Genomic DNA, 20,045 nt, shown 5'->3' with positions numbered 1-20,045 from the left:
ATGGGAATTAAAAGAAAAAAAATTGCGCCAAAATTTTTGGAAATTTGGAACAAAAGGAAAAAAACGGCTTCAGGAGGTTCACTTTTGGGGTTAAAATGTTGAAACGGGTTTAATCGGCCAAACTTTGTAAAAGTTAGCCCAAATGTAGGTATTTAAGGCACCTAATGTTGAAATATGGTCACTTCCGGTTAGATTTGGGTCACTTCCGGTCTATTTGGGTCACTTCCGGTTTGATTAGAGGCACTTCCGGTCTACCTGAGATCACTTCCGGTTTATTTTGGGTCACTTCCGGTTTAAAAAGGTCACTTCCGGTTTGATTTGGGGTCACTTCCGGTTTGATTTGGGGTCACTTCCGGTTTACCTTAGGTCACTTCCGGTTCATTTTGGGTCAATTCCGGTTTGATTTGGGGCACTTCCGGTTCATTCCGAGTTCATTGGGGCACTTCAGGGTCAATCCAAGATGGCCGCCACACTGGAACTGGGGGTCAAGGGGGTGAATATGGTAAGCATAAGGTGAACAAAGTGAATAAAGTTGGAATGGGTTGAATCGGTTGAAAAATGTAGAAATTAGAGTAGCAAAATTGTAGAGAATTGTTGGTAAGTGGGAAGTTGTGGAAGGCAAAAGATGAACAGTTGAAAGTTGGAACGAGTTGAATTGGTTAAAAAATGTAGAAGTTAGAGCAAATCTTGAATCCTGATAGAGAATGAATGGGAATTAAAAGAAAAAAAATGCGCCAAAAATTTTTGAAATTTGGAACAAAAGGTAAAGAAATGGCTTCAGGAGGCTCACTTTTGGGGTTAAAATGTTGAAACGGGTTTAATCGTACAAAAAATGCAAAAGTTAACGCCAATGTAGGTATTTAGGGCAATTAATGTTGAAATAAGGTCACTTCCGGTTTGATTTGGGTCACTTCCGGTCTATTTGGGTCACTTCCGGTTTGGTGAGAGGAACTTTTGGTCAAGCTGAGGTCACTTCCGGTTTATTTGGGGGTCACTTCCGGTTTAAAAAGGTCACTTCCGGTTTATTTGGGGTCACTTCCGGTTTAAAAAAGGTCACTTCCAGTTCAAAAAAGTCACTTCCGGTTTGATTTGGGGTCACTTCCGGTTTGATCTGAGGTCACTTCCGGTTCATTGTGAAAGTATAGTGTTATTCTACACCATTCTCTATTATTATCATTATTATTATTACTATTATTATTATTATTATTATTATTATCAGTGTGAAGGTGAAGACCTTCACACTATTGTTATTGCTGTCCTTTATTAATGTGAAGGTGAAGACCTTCACACTATTTTTATTGCTGTCCTTTATTATTAGTATGAAGGTGAAGACCTTCACACTATTGTTATTGCTGTCCTTTATTATTATTAGTGTGATAATAACAATATTAATTCTTTAACAATAATAGAGAATGGTGTAGAACAGGTATGGGCAAACTACGGATACTGTGGGTATTGAAATGGAAAAATTACAGAGTTGGTTTGACACAAATAAACATACATTAAATTTAAGTAAAACAAGGTATATTATATTTGGAAACCGTCCGACTAACACAGAAAAAATTCTTACAATAAATAATATAGAAATAGAAAGAGTAAATGAAGTAAAATTTCTTGGAGTGCTTATAGATGAAAAATTAAATTGGAAACCACATATAATGTATATCAAATCAAAGATTTCAAAATCACTAGCAGTATTATATAAAGTAAAAGACCTTATAAATCAGTCATCATTATATTCCTTGTACTGCTCCTTCATACTCCCATACATTATGTACTGTGTAGAGTATGGGGCAACACATACGAAACCAACACAGATCCAATCTTCATTCTTCAACTTCTTCATTCGACTTGTAAATAATGCTGATTATAGAGAACCATCTAACCCATCCATCCATCCATCCATCCATCCATCCATCCATCCATCCATCCATCCATCCATCCATCCATCCATCCATCCATCCATCCATCCATCCATCCATCCATCTTCCGCTTATCCGTGGTCGGGTCGCGGGGGCAGCAGCTTTAGGAGGGACTCCCAGACTTCCCTCTCCCCAGCCACTTCATCCAGCTCATCCCGGGGGATCCCAAGGCGTTCCCAGGCCAGCTGAGAGACATAGTCTCTCCAGCGCGTCCTGGGTCGTCCCCGGGGTCTCCTACCGGTGGGACATGCCCGGAACACCTCCCCATGGAGGCGTCCAGGAGGCATCCTGATAAGATGCCCAAGCCACCTCATCTGGCTCCTCTCAACGTGGAGGAGTAGCGACTCTACTCCGAGTCTCTCCCGGATGACAAAGCTTCTCACCCTATCTCTAAGGGAGAGCCCGGATATCCTGCGGAGAAAACTCATTTCGGCCGCTTGTATCCAAGATCTCGTTCTTTCGGTCACGACCCATAGCTCGTGACCATAGGTGAGGGTAGGAGCGTAAATCGACTGGTAAATTGAGAGCTTTGCCTTTTGGCTCAGCTCTCTCTTCACCACAACGGACCGGTACAGGGTCCGCATTACTGCCGACGCTGCACCGATCCGCCTGTCGATCTCACACTCCATCCTCCCCTCACTCGTGAACAAGACTCCAAGATACTTGAACTCCTCCACTTGGGGCAGGATCTCATCCCCGATCCGGAGAGGGCATTCCACCCTTTTCCGATCGAGGACCATGGACTCGGATTTGGAGGTGCTGACCCTCATCCCGACCGCTTCAGACTCGGCTGCGAACCGTTCCAGCGAGAGCTGGAGATCACGGCCTGAAGAAGCCAACAGCACCACGTCATCTGCAAAAAGCAGAGACGCGATGCTGAGGTCCCCAAACCGGACCCCCTCAACGCCTCGGCTGCGCCTAGAAATTCTGTCCATAAAAATTATGAACAGAATCGGTGACAAAGGGCAGCCTTGGCGGAGTCCAACCCTCACTGGGAACGAATCCGACTTACTGCCGGAAATGCGGACCAGACTCTGGCATCGGTGATACAGGGACCGAACCGCCCTTATCAGTTGGCTCGGCACCCCGTACTCCCGAAGCACCCTCCACAGAACCTCCCGAGGGACACGGTTGAACGCCTTCTCCAAGTCCACAAAACACATGTGGACTGGTTGGGCGAACTCCCATGCACCCTCAAGGATCCTGCCGAGGGTGTAGAGCTGGTCCACTGTTCCACGGCCAGGACGAAAGCCACACTGCTCCTCCTGAATCCGAGGTTCGACCTCCCGACGGACCCTCCTCTCCAGCACCCCTGAATAGACTTTACCAGGGAGGCTGAGGAGTGTGATTCCCCTGTAATTGGAACACACCCTCCGGTCCCCCTTCTTGAAGAGGGGAACCACCACCCCAGTCTGCCAATCCAGAGGCACTGTCCCCGATGTCCACGCAACGTTGTAGAGGCGTGTCAGCCATGACAGCCCCACAACATCCAGAGCCTTTAAGAACTCCGGGCGGATCTCATCCACCACCGGGGCCTTGCCACCAAGGAGTTTTTTAACTACCTCAGTGACTTCGACCCCAGAGATTGGAGAATCCGCCTCAGAGTCTCCAGGCCCTGCTTCCTCAATGGAAGGCGTGTAGGTGGAATTGAGGAGGTCTTCGAAGTATTCTCCCCACCGACTCACGACGTCCCCTAGTCGAGGTCAGCAGCACGCCATCCCCACTGTAAACAGAGTTGACGTTGCACTGCTTCCCCCTCCTGAGACGCCGGATGGTGGACCAGAATTTCCTCGAAGCCGTCCGGAAGTCATTCTCCATGAACTCGCCAAACTCCTACCACGCCCGGGTTTTTGCCTCAGCAACCGCCGAAGCCGCGTTCCGCTTGGAAATCAGCTGCCTCCGGAGTCCCGCAGGCCAAAACGGCCCGATAGGACTCCTTCTTCAGCTTGACGGCATCCCTTACCGCCGGTGTCCACCAGCGGGTTCGGGGATTGCCGCCACGACAGGCACCAACGACCTTACGGCCACAGCTCCGGTCGGCCGCCTCAACAATGGAGGCGCGGAACATGGTCCACTCAGACTCAATGTCCCCCGCCTCCCCCGGGACGTGGGAAAAGCTCTGCCGGAGGTGGGAGTTGAAGCTCTTCCTGACAGGAGATTCTGCCAGACGTTCCCAGCAGACCCTCACAGACCGTTTGGGTCTGCCAGGTCGGACCGGCATCTTCCCCCACCATCGGAGCCAACCCACCACCAGGTGGTGATCGGTTGACAGCTCCGCCCCTCTCTTCACCCGAGTGTCCAAAACATGCGGCCGCAAATCCGATAACACGACTACAAAGTCGGTCTTCGAACTGCGGCCTAGGGTGTCCTGGTGCCAAGTGCACACATGGACATCCTTATGTTTGAACATGGTGTTCATTATTGAAAATCCGTGTCGAGCACAGAAGTCCAACAATAGAACACCGCTCGGGTTCAGATCAGGGGGGCCGTTCCTCCCAATCACGCCCTTCCAGGTCTCACTGTCATTGCCCACGTGAGCATTGAAGTCACCCAGTAGAACGATAGAGTCCCCAGGAGGAGCGCTCTCCAGCACTTCCTCCAGGGACCCCAAGAAGGGTGGGTACTCTGAGCTGCCGTTTGGTGCATAGACACAAACAACAGTCAGGACCTGTCCCCCCACCCGAAGGCGGAGGGAGGCTACCCTCTCGTTCACCGGGGTGAACCCCAATGTGCAGGCGCCCAGCCGGGGGGCAATAAGTATACCCACACCTGCTCGACGCCTCTCACCGTGGGCAACTCCAGAGTGGAAGAGAGTCCAGCCCCTCTCGAGAGGGATTGTACCGGAACCCAAACTGTGCGTGGAGGCTAGTCCGACTATATCTAGTCGGAATCTTTCTGCCTCGCACACCAGCTCGGGCTCCTTTCCAGCCAGAGAGGTGACATTCCATGTCCCAAGAGCCAGCTTCTGCAGCCGGGAATCAGACCGCCAAGGTTCCTGCCTTTGGCTGCCGCCCAGCTCACATTGCACCCGACCCCTTCGGCCCCTCCCACAGGTGGTGAGCCCATGGGAAGGGGGACCCACGTTTCAATTTCGGGCTATGCCCGGCCAGGCCCCATGGGCGAAGGCCCGGCCACCAGACGCTCGCCTTCGAGCCCCGCCTCCAGGCCTGGCTCCAGAGGGAGGCCCCGGTGACCCGTGTCCGGGCGAGGGAAAACAAAATCCATTTATGTTTTTCATCATAAGGGGCTTGGGTGAGCCGTGCTTTGTCTGACCCCTCACCTAGGACCCGTTTGCCATTGGTGACCCTACCAGGGGCACGAAGCCCCCGACAACATGGCTCCTAGGATCATAGGGGCACGCAAACACCTCCACCACGGTAAGGTGACGACTTGGTATGATGTAATTGGATTACATGCGATGCTTGCTTCCATCGACAGAAATGTGACAAAGTAGTTGAAACTTGGGAACTTATCATGCTGCAGTTGGTATTGAGTGGCCCTACGATTTCATCTGGTGCATAACCAGTCTGGCAGCTTGGCACTGAGCTTCTGATTTTCGATCCCATCATTAAGTATATTTAGTCTGTCACTTTTTGTCATTGCCGAGTCGCAACTACGCAAGAAGTCCACAAAATTCCTCAAATCGCCACTCTCCTTAGAGCAGGGGTGCTCAAACTTTTTCAGCTTACGAGCTACTTTTAAAATGACCAAGTCACAAAGATCTAACCCACTACAATAAATAAATAAATAAATAATATAGTGCGTGTATTTTTCCAACGCACTTAGAAAATGACTGGGAGAAAAAAGTCCAACTCCCATTCCGTATGAAAGTGATACGTTTTTGGCTTCTTACTAGGTCCAGCAACCCCTCATTTTTGATGGTCATAAACTTTCTTTTGTTTAAAAGAAAAACGTGAGTGCATGTGTTGATTAGCTTATAAACTTTGGCGGTTTGTGTGTGCGCGGCCGTTAAACATGCTGCGGTGAGGGGTTGCAGTCACTGTCTATTGCGCATGTGCGGTGCACTGGTATTGCCTCCCGACAGGCCTACCTGTATGTCAATCAAGCGATGGGCTGGATTCTAGCATACAGCATTTTTCAGCATTTTTTTTTTTTTAACGTCATGCGATCTACCAGTAGTAGCTTGGCGATCGACTGGTCGATCGACGTATTGAGCACCCCTGCCTTAGAGGCTATCTTAGGCCAGGAATGTAGTTTGTCTCTGAAAGCCATGGCAATGACGAAGGGCTTACCATATCGTTCGTGGAGCAGATCCCATGCTGCTTTATACGCATCATCAGAGTCACTCATGAAGTAGCCTTCTATGGCTTCTTTAGCTCCACCCCCAACATACTTCTGAAGGAAGAAAAGTTTCTCTGCGGTTGGGACCATAGCGCGACGACTGTTAGCCGAGAAGAACGTGTCAACTGAGTGGGAATTAACAGAACCAAACTTTGCTGATTTTGTTTCCCCTCTGTCAAAGAGGCCTTAGACCAGGTATGGGCAAACTACGGCCCGCGGGCCACATCCGGCCCACGAGACCATTTAATCCGGCCCGCAACCCTAAATAAATTGTATAATTAAACTTTTTTTTTTCGGTCATTTTGCCTCCAATGACTGCCAGTAGATGGGGAACCACTCGCCTGCGCATTTACTACCGGAAGCCGTGTCAGAAAGCTCGGTGCACACTCAATAGTACGTGTACGTACTCAGTAGTACGGAAATGGCGCACTCGCGCTCTATTTGTATCAGTGCCGAATTTAGAGCGTGGGCTGTGACGACAAGATTCTTGTAATTTGCACGCCGAGCTTTCGGATACAGTTTTACGCTAAAGCCACCCACAAACCTTCCCCTGGAATCCTTCCATTAAAATGAGTCGCCCAAGGAAAAGCAAGGTGGACACTGAGTGCCGAGTGTTTAAAAAGAGTGGCCAATTTGGCTCGACGTACGCCACGTGACGTTCAGCCACATGATCATCAACATCAACCCGTCACAGATCTAGGTAAACGGACCAACACCTCGGATCTCTCCTAAGAATTGCAACAACAAAATTTACTCCAGACTATGACACACTAGCAAAAAAAGGGAGACCAACAACACTGTTCCCACTGAAAATGAAGAATGAATGAATGGCTTTCAAGTTTGCTGTAAAAAAATGCATTTTGAATATGATCTGTACAAATAGCAGGGATTGAAACTAGCGACATTCTCATTTTCAAACAATGCAGGATGCTCAAGGACATTGATGCACCACCTGTTTGTGACTAATCTTAACCTGTAAAGTTCTTAAGGCTTACTTTAAGGAAGTGTTTTCCGTTTCCTCACCTCTGTTACCAGGTGTTTGTGAGTTAAAACTCTGCTCTGATTTTCAGATACCCCTCACCGTGTTGCCGTTTTGATTACTTTATTTGGATGTATGCTTTCACCGATTCTTATCCATGCTTTACTACCTACTAAAGGCCAAAACCTTTCATGCAATGACCTTCACAGGTCGTTTATATTACTTCACACAAACACTACATCCATCTGCTCCTGGTTCGGCCCCCCGGTCAAAATTTAGAACCCAATTCGGCCCGCAAGTCAAAAAGTTTTCCCACCCCTGGTGTAGAATAAGATATGTGAAGGCCATCGCCTTCACACAAAGGACAGCAATAACAATAGTGTGAAGGTGAATACCTTCACACTATTGTTATTGCTGTCCTTTATTTGAGTGACGGTGAAGACCTTCACACTATTGTTATTCCTGTCCTTTATTATTATCAATGTGAAGGTGAAGACCTTCACACTATTGTTATTGCTGTCCTTTATTAGTGTGAAGGTGAAGACCTTCACACTATTGTTATTGCTGGACTTTATTGTGTGAAGGCGATGGCCTTCACATATGTTATTCTACACCATTCTCTATTATTATTAAAAATTCCAAACTTTCAAATTTGAAATTCAAACAAATTCTCCAAAATTCCATTTTTCAACTCTAATTTCTACATTTTTCAACCGATTCAACTCGTTTCAACATCATTCTGCAACATTCCCCAAGTATTTATTCAACTTCTTTAGCTTCACACGCAATTTCTTCAGGAATTGCAAATTCTAGGTATTAGTGTGAAGGTGAAGACCTTCACCCTATTGTTATTGCTGACCTTTATTATTATCAATGTGAAGGTGAAGACCTTCACACTATTGTTATTGCTGTCCTTTATTAGTGTGAAGGTGAAGACCTTCACACTATTGTTATTGCTGTCCTTTATTAGTGTGAAGGTGAAAACCTTCACACTATTGTTATGGCTGTCCTTTATTATTATTACACATACTTCAACCGATTCACTCCATTCCACTTTTCACTTATTCCAAATATTCATGACACGGCTGCTTACATTTTTTTCATTCAAAAAATTTCCGTTTTCAATAAATTGACAAATTTCCGGCAAATTCTTCCCCATTCATTCTTAATGGCAGATTCAACATTTCACATTTACGTTGTTCCAGTTTGAAATTACCTTATTTCAACACATTCAAATCACATTGGGGACATTCCCAAACTTGCCAAATTAAAAACTTTCACGTTTTCACTTTTGAAATTTGCACACAATTTTGCAAAACTTCACTAAATTTAGTTTTTCACTTCTAATTTCTACATTTTTCCACCGATTCAACTCGTTCCAACTTTCAACTGTTCATCTTTTGCCTACCTATTCCACACCTTGCCACTTACCAAAATTTCGAAATTTTCAATTTTGAAATTCACACCAAATTTTCTAAAATGTAGTTTTTCCCTTCTAATTTCTACATTTTTCAACCGATTCAACCCATTCCAACTTTATTCACTTTGTTCACCTTATGCTTACCATATTCACCCCCTTCACCCCCACTTCCACTATGCTTTCACAATTCAACCCTTGACCCCCACTTCCAGTGTGGCGGCCATCTTGTATTGACAAGGAAGTGCCCCGATGAAGCCAGAATGAACCGGAAGTGCCCCAAATCAAACCGGAAGTGACCTTAGGTAAACAGGAAGTGACCTCAGGTGAACCGGAAGCGACCCAAATCAAACCGGAAGTGACCCAAAATAAACCAGAAGTGACGTTTTAAACCGGAAGTGACACCAAATAAACCGGAAGTGACCTCAGCTAAACCGGAAGTGACCTATATTAAACTGGAAGTGACCCAAATAAACCGGAAGTGACCCGAATCAAACCAAAAGTGACCTTATTTCAACACAAAGTGCCCCAAATAGCTACATTTGCGCTAACTTTTGCAATTTTTGTCCAAATAAACCCGTTTCAATATTTTAACCCCAAAACTGAACCTCCCGAAGCCGTATATTTTGTTTCGTTCCAAATTTAAAAAAAAATTGCCGCAATTGCTTTTTCTTTAAAATTCCCATTCATTCTCTATGGTGATTCAACATTTGCACTAACTTCTACATTTATTAACCGATTCAACCTGTTCCAACTTTCAACTGTTCATCTTTTGCCTACCTATTCCACAACTTCCCACTTACCAAAAATTCCAAATTTTCAAATTTGAAATTCAACCTAATTCTCTTCAATTTTGTTTTTCTACTCTAATTTCTACATTTTTCAACTTATTCAACTCATTCCAACTTTCAACTGTTCATCTTTTGCCTACCTATTCCACAACGTCCCTAATTCTCTTCAATTTTGTTTTTCTACTCTAATTTCCACATTTTTCAACTTATTCAACTCATTTCAACTTTCAACTGTTCATCTTTTGCCTACCTATTCCACAACGTCCCACTTACCAAATATTCCAAATTTGAAATTCAACCAAATTCTCCAAAATTTCACTTTTATACTCTAATTTCTAAATTTTTCAACTGATTCAACGCATTTCAACTTTCAACTGTTCATCATTTTCCTACCTATTCCCACTTACCAAAATTTCCACATTTTTAATTTTGAAATTCACACCCAATTTTCCAAAATGTCCTTTTTTCCCTTCTAATTTCTACATTTTTCAACCGATTCAACTCGTTTCAACATCATTTGCAGCATTCCCCAAGTGTTTATTCAAATTCTTCACCTTCACACGCAATTTCTTCAGGAATTGCAAATTCTAGTAATAATAATAGTGAATGGTGTAGAATAACATATTATACCATCGCCTTCACACAATAATAACAATCCATCCATCCATCCATCCATCCATCCATCTTCTTCCGCTTATCTGGGGTCGGGTCGCGGAGGCAGCAGCTTTAGGAGGGACTCCCAGACTTCCCTCTCCCCAGCCACTTCATCCAGCTCATCCCGGGGGATCCCAAGGCGTACCCAGGCCAGCTGAGAGACATAGTCTCTCCAGCGTGTCCTGTGTCGTCCCCGCGGTCTCCTACCGGTCGGACATGCCCGGAACACCTCCCCAGGGAGGCGTCCAGGAGGCATCCCACCTCATCTGGCTCCTCTCAACGTGGAGGAGTAGCGACTCTACTCCGAGTCTCTCCCGGATGACCGAGCTTCTCACCCTATCTCTAAGGGAGAGCCCGGACATCCTGCAGAGAAAACTCGTTTCGAACGCTTGTATCTGGGATCTCGTTCTTTCGGTTACGACCCGTAAATCGACCGGTAAATTGAGAGCTTTGCCTTTTGGCTCAGCTCTCTTCACCACAACGGACCGGTACAGGGTCCGCATTACTGCCGACGCTGCACCGATCCGCCTGTCGATCTCACGCTCCATCCTCACCTCACTCGTGAACAAGACTCGGCACCCCGTACTCCCGAAGCACCCTCCACAGAACCTCCCGAGGGACACAGTCGAACGCCTTCTCCAAGTCCACAAAACATATGTGAACTGGTTGGGCGAACTCCCATGCACCCTCAAGGATCCTGCTGAGGGTGTAGAGCTGTTCCACTGTTCCACGGCCAGGACGAAAGCCACACTGCTCCTCCTGAATCCAAGGTTCGACCTACCGACGGACCCTCCTCTCCAGGCTGAGGAGTGTGATTCCCCTGTAATTGGAACACACCCTCCGGTCTCCCTTCTTAAAGAGGGGAACCACCACCCCAGTCTGCCAATCCAGAGGCACTGTCCCCGATGTCCACGCAATGTTGTAGACGTGTGTCAGCCATGACAGCCCCACAACATCCAGAGCCCTTAAGAACTCCGGTGGATCTCATCCAGCCCCGGGGCCTTACCACAAAGGAGTTTTTTTTAACTACCTCGGTGACTTTGACCCCAGAGATTGGAGAATCTGCCTCAGAGTCTCCAGGCCCTGTTTCCTCAATAGATGGCGTGTAGGTGGAATTGAGGAGGTCTTCGAAGTATTCTCCCCACCGACTCACGACGTCCCGAGTCGAGGTCAGCAGCACGCCATCCTCACTGTAAACAGTGTTGACATTGCACTGCTTCCCCCTCCTGAGACGCCGTTTGGTGGGCCAGAATTTCCTCGAAGCCGTCCGGAAGTCATTTTCCATGGCCTCACCAAACTCCTCCCACAGCAACCGCCAAAGCCGCGTTCCACTTGGCCATCCGGTACCTGTCAGCTGCCTCCGAAGTCCCGCAGGCCAAAACGGCCCGATAGGACTCCTTCTTTAGCTTGACGGCATCCCTTACTGCTGGTGTCCACCAGCGGGTTCAGGGATTGCCGCCACGACAGGCACCAACGACCTTACGGCCACAGCTTTGGTCGGCCGCCTCAACAATGGAGGCGCGGAACATGGTCCACTCAGACTCAATGTTCCCCAACTCCCCCGGGACGGGGGAAAAGCTCTGCCGGAGGTGCGAGTTGTAGCTCTTCCTGACAGGAGATTCTGCCAGACGTTCCCAGCAGACCCTCACAGAGCGTTTGGGTCTGCCAGGTCGGACCGGCATCTTCCCCCACCCTCGGAGCCAACCCACCACCGGGTGGTGATCAGTTGACAGCTCCGCCCCTCTCTTCACCCGAGTGTCCAAAACATGCGGCCGCAAATCCGATGACACGACTACAAAGTCGATCATCGAACTGCGGCCTAGGGTGTCCTGGTGCCAAGTGCACACATGACATCCTTATGTTTGAACATGGTGTTCATTATTGAAAATCCGTGTCGAGCACAGAATAATAGAACATCGCTCGGGTTCATATTGGGGGGGGGGGGGCGTTCCTCCCAATCACGCCCTTCCAGGTCTCACTGTTATTGCCCACGTGAGCATTGAAGTAACCCAGTAGAACGATGGAGTCCCCAGAAGGAGCGCTCTCCAGCACTTCCTCCAGGGACTCCAAGAAGTGTGGGTAGTCTGAGCTGCCGTTTGGTGCATAAACAAACAACAGTCAGGACCCGTCCCCCCACCCAAATGCGGAGGGAGGCTACCCTCTGGTTCACCGGGGTGCACCCCAATGTGCAGGCGCCCAGCCGGTGTGCAATAAGTATACCCTCACCTGCTCGACGCCTCTCACCGTGGGCAACTCCAGAGTGGAAGAGAGTCCAGCCCCTATCAAGAGGGCTTGTACTGGAACCCAAACTGTGCGTGGAGGCTAGTCCGACTATATCTAGTCGGAATTTTTCTGCCTCGCACACCAGCTCGGGCTCCTTTCCAGCCAGAGAAGTGACATTCCATGTCCCAAGAGCCAGCTTCTGCAGCCGGGAATCAGACCGCCAAGGTCCCTGCCTTTGGCCGCCGCCCAGCTCACACTGCAACCGACCCTTTTGGCCCCTCCCACAGGTGGTGAGCCCATGGGAAGGGGGACCCACGTTTCCTTTTCGGGCTGTGCCCGGCCGGGCCCCATGGGCGAAGGCCCGGCCACCAGACACTCGCCTTTGAGCCCCGCCTCCAGGCCTGGCACCAGAGGGGGGCCCCGGTGATCCGCGTCCGGGCGAGGGAAAACGAAGTCCATTTATTTTACTCATCATAAGGGGCTTCTGTGAGCCGTGCTTTGTCTGGCCCCTCACCTATGACCCGTTTGCCATGGGCATGAAGCCCCCGACAACATGGTTCTTAGGATCATAGGGGCACGCAAACCCCTCCCCCACGATAAGGTGACGACTCACGGAGGTGACAATAATAACAATAATAATAAAAATAATAGAGAATGGAGTAGAATAACTTACGTGTGAAGGCCATCACCGTCACACAATAAAGGACACGAATAACAACAGTGTGAAGGTCTTCACCTTCACATTAATAATAATAATAAAGGACAGGAATAACAATAGTTTGAAGGTCTTAACCTTCACACTAATAATAATAATAAAGGACAGGAATAACAATAGTGTGAAGGTCTTCACTTTCACACTAATAATAATAATAATAAAGGACAGGAATAACAATAGTGTGAAGGTCTTCAACTTCACACTAATAAAGTAGAATAACAATGCCTTCGCCTTCACCCAATAATAAAGCAGAATAACATTGTGTGAAGGCCTTCGCCTTCACATAATAATAATAATAATAATAATAATAATAAAGTAGAATAACATATGTGTGAAAGCCTTCGCCTTCACACAATAAAGGACAGGAATAACAATAGTGTGAAGGTCTTCACCTTCACACTAATAAAGGACAGGAATAACAATAGTGTGAAGGTGAAGACCTTCACCTTCACACTAATAATAATAATAATAAAGGACAGGAATAACACACTAATAATAATAATAATAAAGGACAAGAATAACAATAGTGTGAAGGTCTTCACCTTCACACTAATAATAATAATGAAGGACAGGAATAACAATAGTGTGAAGGTCTTCACCTTCACACTAATGAAGGTCTTCGCCTTCACACACTAATAATAATAAAATAGAATAACAATGTGTGAAGGCCTTCGCCTTCACACAATAATAATAAAGGACAGGAATAACAATAGTGTGAAGGTCTTCACCTTCACACTAATAATAATAAAGGACAGGAATAACAATAGTGTGAAGGTCTTCACCTTCACACTAATAATAATAATAGAGAACGGTGTAGAATAACATGTGTGAAGGCCATCGCCTTCACACAATGAGACTTTTGGAGGAAAAGTAATTAGCCATTTGCAGTCTCTTTATGAATGCCATTGAATTGAATAATTGTTCATGTGATCAATAAATTCTGCTTCTCCCCATACCAAGTTTCTCAATTCAAGATTTGCTGTGATACTAAATAATAAATCTGAGGGTTTAATAAAATGTTTTTTTTTATTTGTTACTCTTGTCATTATAGGGTATGAGCTCAGTGTATTTCAACAAAGGGGAAAATTGCATTGCCGCTGGGCGCCTTTTTGTGGAGGAATCAATTCATGATGAATTCATTGGCCGCGTGGTGAGTTTTGTCAAGTGGAAAGGCTGTCATAGTCTTAGCGAAGTCCTTCCATTTTGAGTAGCACTTCATATTGCATTGTTATGATTCAACAAACTCTCTCCCTTCCCTTCACTAAGGTGGCGGAGTTAAAGAAGATGAAAATTGGAGACCCGCTAGATCGATCCACAGATCATGGGCCACAGAATCACAAAGCACACTTGGACAAGCTGCTGGAGTACTGTGATGTTGGAATAAAAGAAGGAGCTACTTTGGTATACGGTGGCAAACAAGTGGACAGGCCAGGTAAAATAAAAACAAATCAACATGATGCAAAACGTCCGATTTATGTAAGATACTAATGATTCGTATAACAAACATTTGTTATAATGAATGACAGAAAATGTGCAGTAAAAGAATTTCTCTAGAAAGCTTGCAAAAAATAAAAATATTAATTAATTTCATGAAATGTAAAACAAACTAAAAGGATGTATAAGAAATACAAAAACAGACCAAAACAAAGATATAAATATGATATTTAGGCGAGTTGGCGTGTTCATGAGTTGATTGAAAATCTCTAAAATCGAGAATCATAGATTAACTGTCATTGAACCATCCATCCATCCATTTTCTGGACCGCTTTGTCCCCACGGGGGTCGCGGGCGTGCTGGAGCCTATCCCAGCCGTCATCGGGCAGTAGGTTGGGGACACCCTGAACTGGTTGCCAGCCAATCGCAGGGCACACAGAGACGAACAACCATCCGCACTCGCACTCACAACTAGGGCCAAGTTGGAGTGCTCAATCAGCCTCCCAAGCATGTTTTTGGGATGTGGGAGGAAACCGGAGTGCTCAGAGAAAACCCACACGGACACGGGGAGAACATGCAAACCATTCACCTGTATTTGCAACAAATCCTTTATGACGGGTATGTTTCCTGATAAAATAAAAAAAGTGATTAAATTTTCTTTAAATGGTGAAAAGCAAATTGTGTCAAATTACAGACCCGTTTCTTTGTTACCTTAAATGAATTTCTAACTTACGACTAAATAGGATATGATAAATATGATTGACTACATTCTACCGTGGCACCATTGAGAGCGTCCTCGCGAGTTATATTGCTGTCTGGGGTGGTGCCTGCTCTGAATACAACATGAAGGCCCTGCAGCACATAGTGAACACGGCTGGTAAAATTATTGGTGCTTCACTCCCCTCCCTGAAGGACATTTACACCTCCCATCTCACCCGCAAGGCGGCCACGATTGTGAGTGGTGAGTCACCCCGCTCACTCTTTGTTTGATCTTCTACCCTCTGGGAAGAGGTACAGGAGCCTGCGCTCCCGCACCACCAGACTCACCAACAGCTTCATTTTCCTGGCTGTTAGGATCCTGAACTCTCTTCCCCCTTCTGCATAGCGTCCTGTACTTTTGCGCTATATTCTGTCTGCTGTATGCACACTTGCTCCATTTTTGCTCCTCTTATTCATTGTGTTATTTGTTTATTTATTATTTATTCATCACTCTTACTTATTCATTGTTTGTGCCTTCTTGTTTTTATTTTTTGTGTTGTTTACTTGTATGTATATTGTGTACTATGTCTTGTCACTGCGGGATAGTGGGGACGTAATTTTGATTTCTTTGTGTCTTGGCATGTGAAGAAATTGACAATAAAGCAGACTTTGACTTTGACTAAATGACCACCAATATGGCTTCAGAAACAAGCGATCAACATTTCTGCCAGTGATGGAATTTGTAGAAAATATAGCTACAGCAATACATAGAGTATATGTTAAAAAGAAAATTGAATCACAACTGAAAAGAATAACCTGTGGTATTCCACAGGGTTCGGTATTGGGACCCAATTCATTTATATTTTATTTAATGTCTCAAATATATTAAAATGTTTTAATGTTTGCTCATGATACATAATATTTTTTTTTATTACTTCATGATAATTTATTTTGCACAGGTGATAACAACTAGTATCTGCAAGGGTTACTTCAATTTTGTTGTATCTCCGGTTTGTTTGTTATTGTAGAATGACAATAAAAGCTTTCTATTCTATTCTCAAAACAGTACAAAGGAAATTAATCATGTTCCAAAATTGTTTGATGTTAATGAATTATTATCATTAAATTTCATATCATTAATTGAAAATAAAATTACTAAATTGATGGTGCTTGGTGGTATGCAGGTTAATCGTGATATAAAACTAAATGTAAATGGTATATAACTGAAAGAGTCACTGAAACTATGTTTTAGGAGTGTATCAATCATAAATTGTGTTGGCAGCCACAGATGGAAAATCATACACCAAATGAAAATTAGCTCAATTCTTTCTAAACTAAAAGATTTGTTAAGTAACACATCTTACTCTTCTTTTGACTGCAGACACAATTATTAAACTAGTAGCTATTAGAAAAACTAATTTAGGTTGGTTACAAACTGACTAACTTTTATTCTTTATTATTTTTTTAATTTTTGTTAATCTAATTATCATTTTTGACCTCTTTTCTCATAAAGAACAAAAGCCTACCTGTTTGTATTTTCCTACACAAAGACCATAAATTAACCATTTTGATGGGTGCAATCGCGCTCTTGTGTTATAAAATGGGAACTACATTTTTTATTTTATTTTTTTTTCCGGACAGGTTTCTTCATGGAGCCCACCGTGTTCACTGATGTGGAAGACCATATGTTCATTGCCAAAGAGGAATCCTTTGGACCTGTCATGGTCGTGTCCAAATTTAAAGATGGGTTAGTAATCAAAATGCCCTTTTGCTTGTCCTGTGTTAAAATGTTTTATTTTGTATAATTACAGGGATGTGGATGGTGTGCTACAGCGAGCCAATGACACCGAGTATGGCTTGGCTTCGGGTGTGTTTACACGTGACATAAGCAAAGCCATGTATGTGAGTGAACACTTGGAAGCTGGAACAGTATTCATCAACACCTACAACAAGACTGACGTTGCTTCACCTTTTGGAGGCTTCAAGCAGTCTGGCTTTGGCAAAGACCTAGGTAAGTTATAGCAGGCAAATGACTTTATTATTAACTATTTTTATTCCTATTGTTTATTATTAAAATTATTGTTATTATTATTACTATTATTATTCTTATATTTTAATCTGCCCACTCTTGTCCTCTATCTCCTTCCACATTTTTCACCCAATTCACTCGATTCCAATTTCAAAATATTCAGACAATTTATGTAATTCGGGAATCATTTTTTCTCATTTCAAAATTTTCACAATTTCACATTTTTTAGATCCCAAACAATTCTCATTCTTTTCAAACAACACATCATTCCTGTTTCAAAATATAAACATTTAGTTCATTCAAATGACCTTGGGGACAAAGTATGTATAACGTTCCCATAATTTGCACAACCAGACATTTCAAAATGTTAACAGTAATTTTATTAATTTAATTTTTTTTGCTGAAAATTTAATATATTCACACATTTTACATTATTCACCTCTGTGTCTTCATTTATTCACTAATTCACACAATTTTAACGTCAACATATTCCAATTATCCATTTTATTAACAGTAATTTTCTTAATTTAAATTGTTTTGCTGAAAATGTTATATATTCACATATTTTACATTATTCACCACTGTCTTCATTTATTCACCAATTCACACAATTTTAACCTCAACATATTCCAAGAATCCATTTTATTCACGATGACCAACTACTTTTCTCATTGCAAAATTAAGAAAAAATAAATCAAGAGGTCACCATTTATTCCCAATGGCACAGTCAACATTTTGCATTTGCATTTAAAGTATTTGGCTCATTCAATTCACCATAAGAATTTTCAACATGCTCAAAATTGTCATGTAGCAGAAATTCTGCATTTCCCTTTTAAATATCCATATAAAATTGAAATACATACTAGGATATGTTGTCTTTCTCCTCTAATTTCAAAAATTTTTGTGATTTGAATCACTCCAAATTTGTTATTCTATAGCTTATGCCTACCGATTCAAGAACTTTACTCAAAAATTCAACATTTTGTCCATTAAAATATTTCTCATTTTTTGTAATTTCAAACATTTTTTTGACTGACTAACTAATCCAACATTAAACTATTGAGTTTCTCCAGACTAATGCCAAATATCCCCACTTATCCCAAATTTAAAAAAAAAAAATACTCCTACAATACTCACACAAAATTTACAAAGAAATTTTCCAACTCTCAGCCTTCAAGCACATTTTTCTCAGAAATTCCATTCTCAAGTTAGTCAAAAGTAAAAAAAAAATGTCATCCAACAACATTTAATGTGTGTGCAAATGTTCAAACGCATTTAAAAGTCTTCAAATTGTAAGTTATTTGACCAGTTATATTTCCCTGGCTTATCCTGCTCCTTTAGGTTTATGCTATGGTATTATGATTTCAATAAGTACTTTGTGCTGGTATAAATCAGAACGTTGGTGTCGTGATAACTCCAATCGGGTCGCTCTCTCATTCGCAGGAGAGGATGCTCTCATGGAATACCTCAAGACCAAAGCAGTGACTGTGGAATATTGAGACACTTTTTAAACAGAATGCCAACCACAACTTAACAGGAAGGGATTTACTGCTACTAGACGGCCAGTACAATTCAGAATCACGTCTTTGAGAAAATCATCATTCAATTAAAACGACGTAATCTAGTTACAATGGTTATCTCTTTCATAGGTATGTATTTTAACTATAACTTGTATTAGGTTCATGCCCTTTTATCCAGACTGACAGCTAAATTTTATTTTTATATTCTCCAACTCCAATCATTGGGTCGACGCACAAACACATAAAATCAGATTTGAGCAAGAGTGATTCCAAACATCACAGGGACGCAGATGCTTCTTCACTGCAGACATTCTAATCTCTTGGATATTTTTTGTGTAGGATATAGAATCGACTCCAAAAGTGTTGAAACGTGGTCAGTTCATTTGTTTTGTTGTATACTGAGCCCGTTTGGGTTTCAGATCAGAGGAGGAATATGAGTTTAGGAAAAGGCTGCTTTGCTTATCCTTGCCAACACACCCACGGAGAGATGGAGTCAGAAAAGAGCATCCTAAAATGCTTTATAGTTGGTTGCTTGACAAAATGTCCAACCTTCAAGGATGTAGATTGAGATCATCATGTTCTCATGCAGCTGTCCCATTCAACCACGTTCCCTTCTTTCTAACGGTTGAGTTCCATGAGTCGTGCATTGGCTTGTGGATGCGCTTCCATAACTCCCAAAGTTCACCTTGTATCAGCCAGAAACCCTGAAAATAATACCTAGCAGACTTATCCATTGTTTTCCCGATAGCTTGAGTCCAATTTTAGCAAGACTATGCGTGGAGCATATACAATTGACTGAGTAGAGTCTGTGTACAGAAGTCAAATCGAAATGAAATAAATAAAAACAAAGAAACTGACCTTGTTGTGCCAATATTTTTGCTCCAAATTGTATGCTGCCTAACAGTGAAATAGAAGAAACAAATGACCGCCACGCTTTGCTTTGAGTTGCTACTTTGTGGATGTGGCCAAACCTCTCACTGCAGGACTGTTTTGAGTACTGCTCAAACCAGCCACTATTTCATTTCATTTTAGTTTTTAATCAGTCAATCCCGCATACACAAACAGACACACGCAGTGACGAAAGATAACACAAAGACGTGTGCAATATATGTTAATGCGAGTTTAGGAAGTTAAAACCTTTTGCACACTTATTTCAGGAAACGGTGCTCTGACCAGTGCATCTTATGTTCTTACGGATATATGGTTTATTTTTTAGCTACCCTAAAAAAATGTAATGGCATCAAAGGCCAGTTCCATCTATGTTATGTTGAAGAACTGACATGCACAGTAACATGTAACTACCAGCGTTACTGATGGTGTAGTGAGGCTAAAAAATGAATAAAACTATTGCCACACTCAA

At 43.6% G+C, this 20,045-nt stretch overlaps 1 protein-coding gene across 2 annotated transcripts in view; it reads left to right on the top strand.

The window, feature by feature from the left end:
* LOC125992619 (mitochondrial 10-formyltetrahydrofolate dehydrogenase) overlaps window positions 1-20,045 on the top strand; it is a 60,859-nt gene extending 40,814 nt beyond the window's left edge. For both annotated transcript variants that reach the window (XM_049761719.2, XM_049761720.2), the window contains exons 19-23: window positions 14,055-14,153; window positions 14,270-14,435; window positions 16,778-16,883; window positions 16,948-17,147; window positions 18,609-20,045. In XM_049761719.2, coding sequence (XP_049617676.1) covers window positions 14,055-14,153; window positions 14,270-14,435; window positions 16,778-16,883; window positions 16,948-17,147; window positions 18,609-18,664 — 627 coding nt within the window. In that variant the 3' untranslated portion in view covers window positions 18,665-20,045. The remainder of the gene's footprint in view (window positions 1-14,054; window positions 14,154-14,269; window positions 14,436-16,777; window positions 16,884-16,947; window positions 17,148-18,608) is intronic.

Source organism: Syngnathus scovelli, unplaced genomic scaffold (genome assembly GCF_024217435.2).
Source record: "Syngnathus scovelli strain Florida unplaced genomic scaffold, RoL_Ssco_1.2 HiC_scaffold_23, whole genome shotgun sequence".
NCBI classification, from domain to species: domain Eukaryota; kingdom Metazoa; phylum Chordata; class Actinopteri; order Syngnathiformes; family Syngnathidae; genus Syngnathus; species Syngnathus scovelli.
The sequence above is the reverse complement of the archived record's forward strand: the minus strand, read 5'-3'. Positions and strand labels throughout refer to the sequence as shown.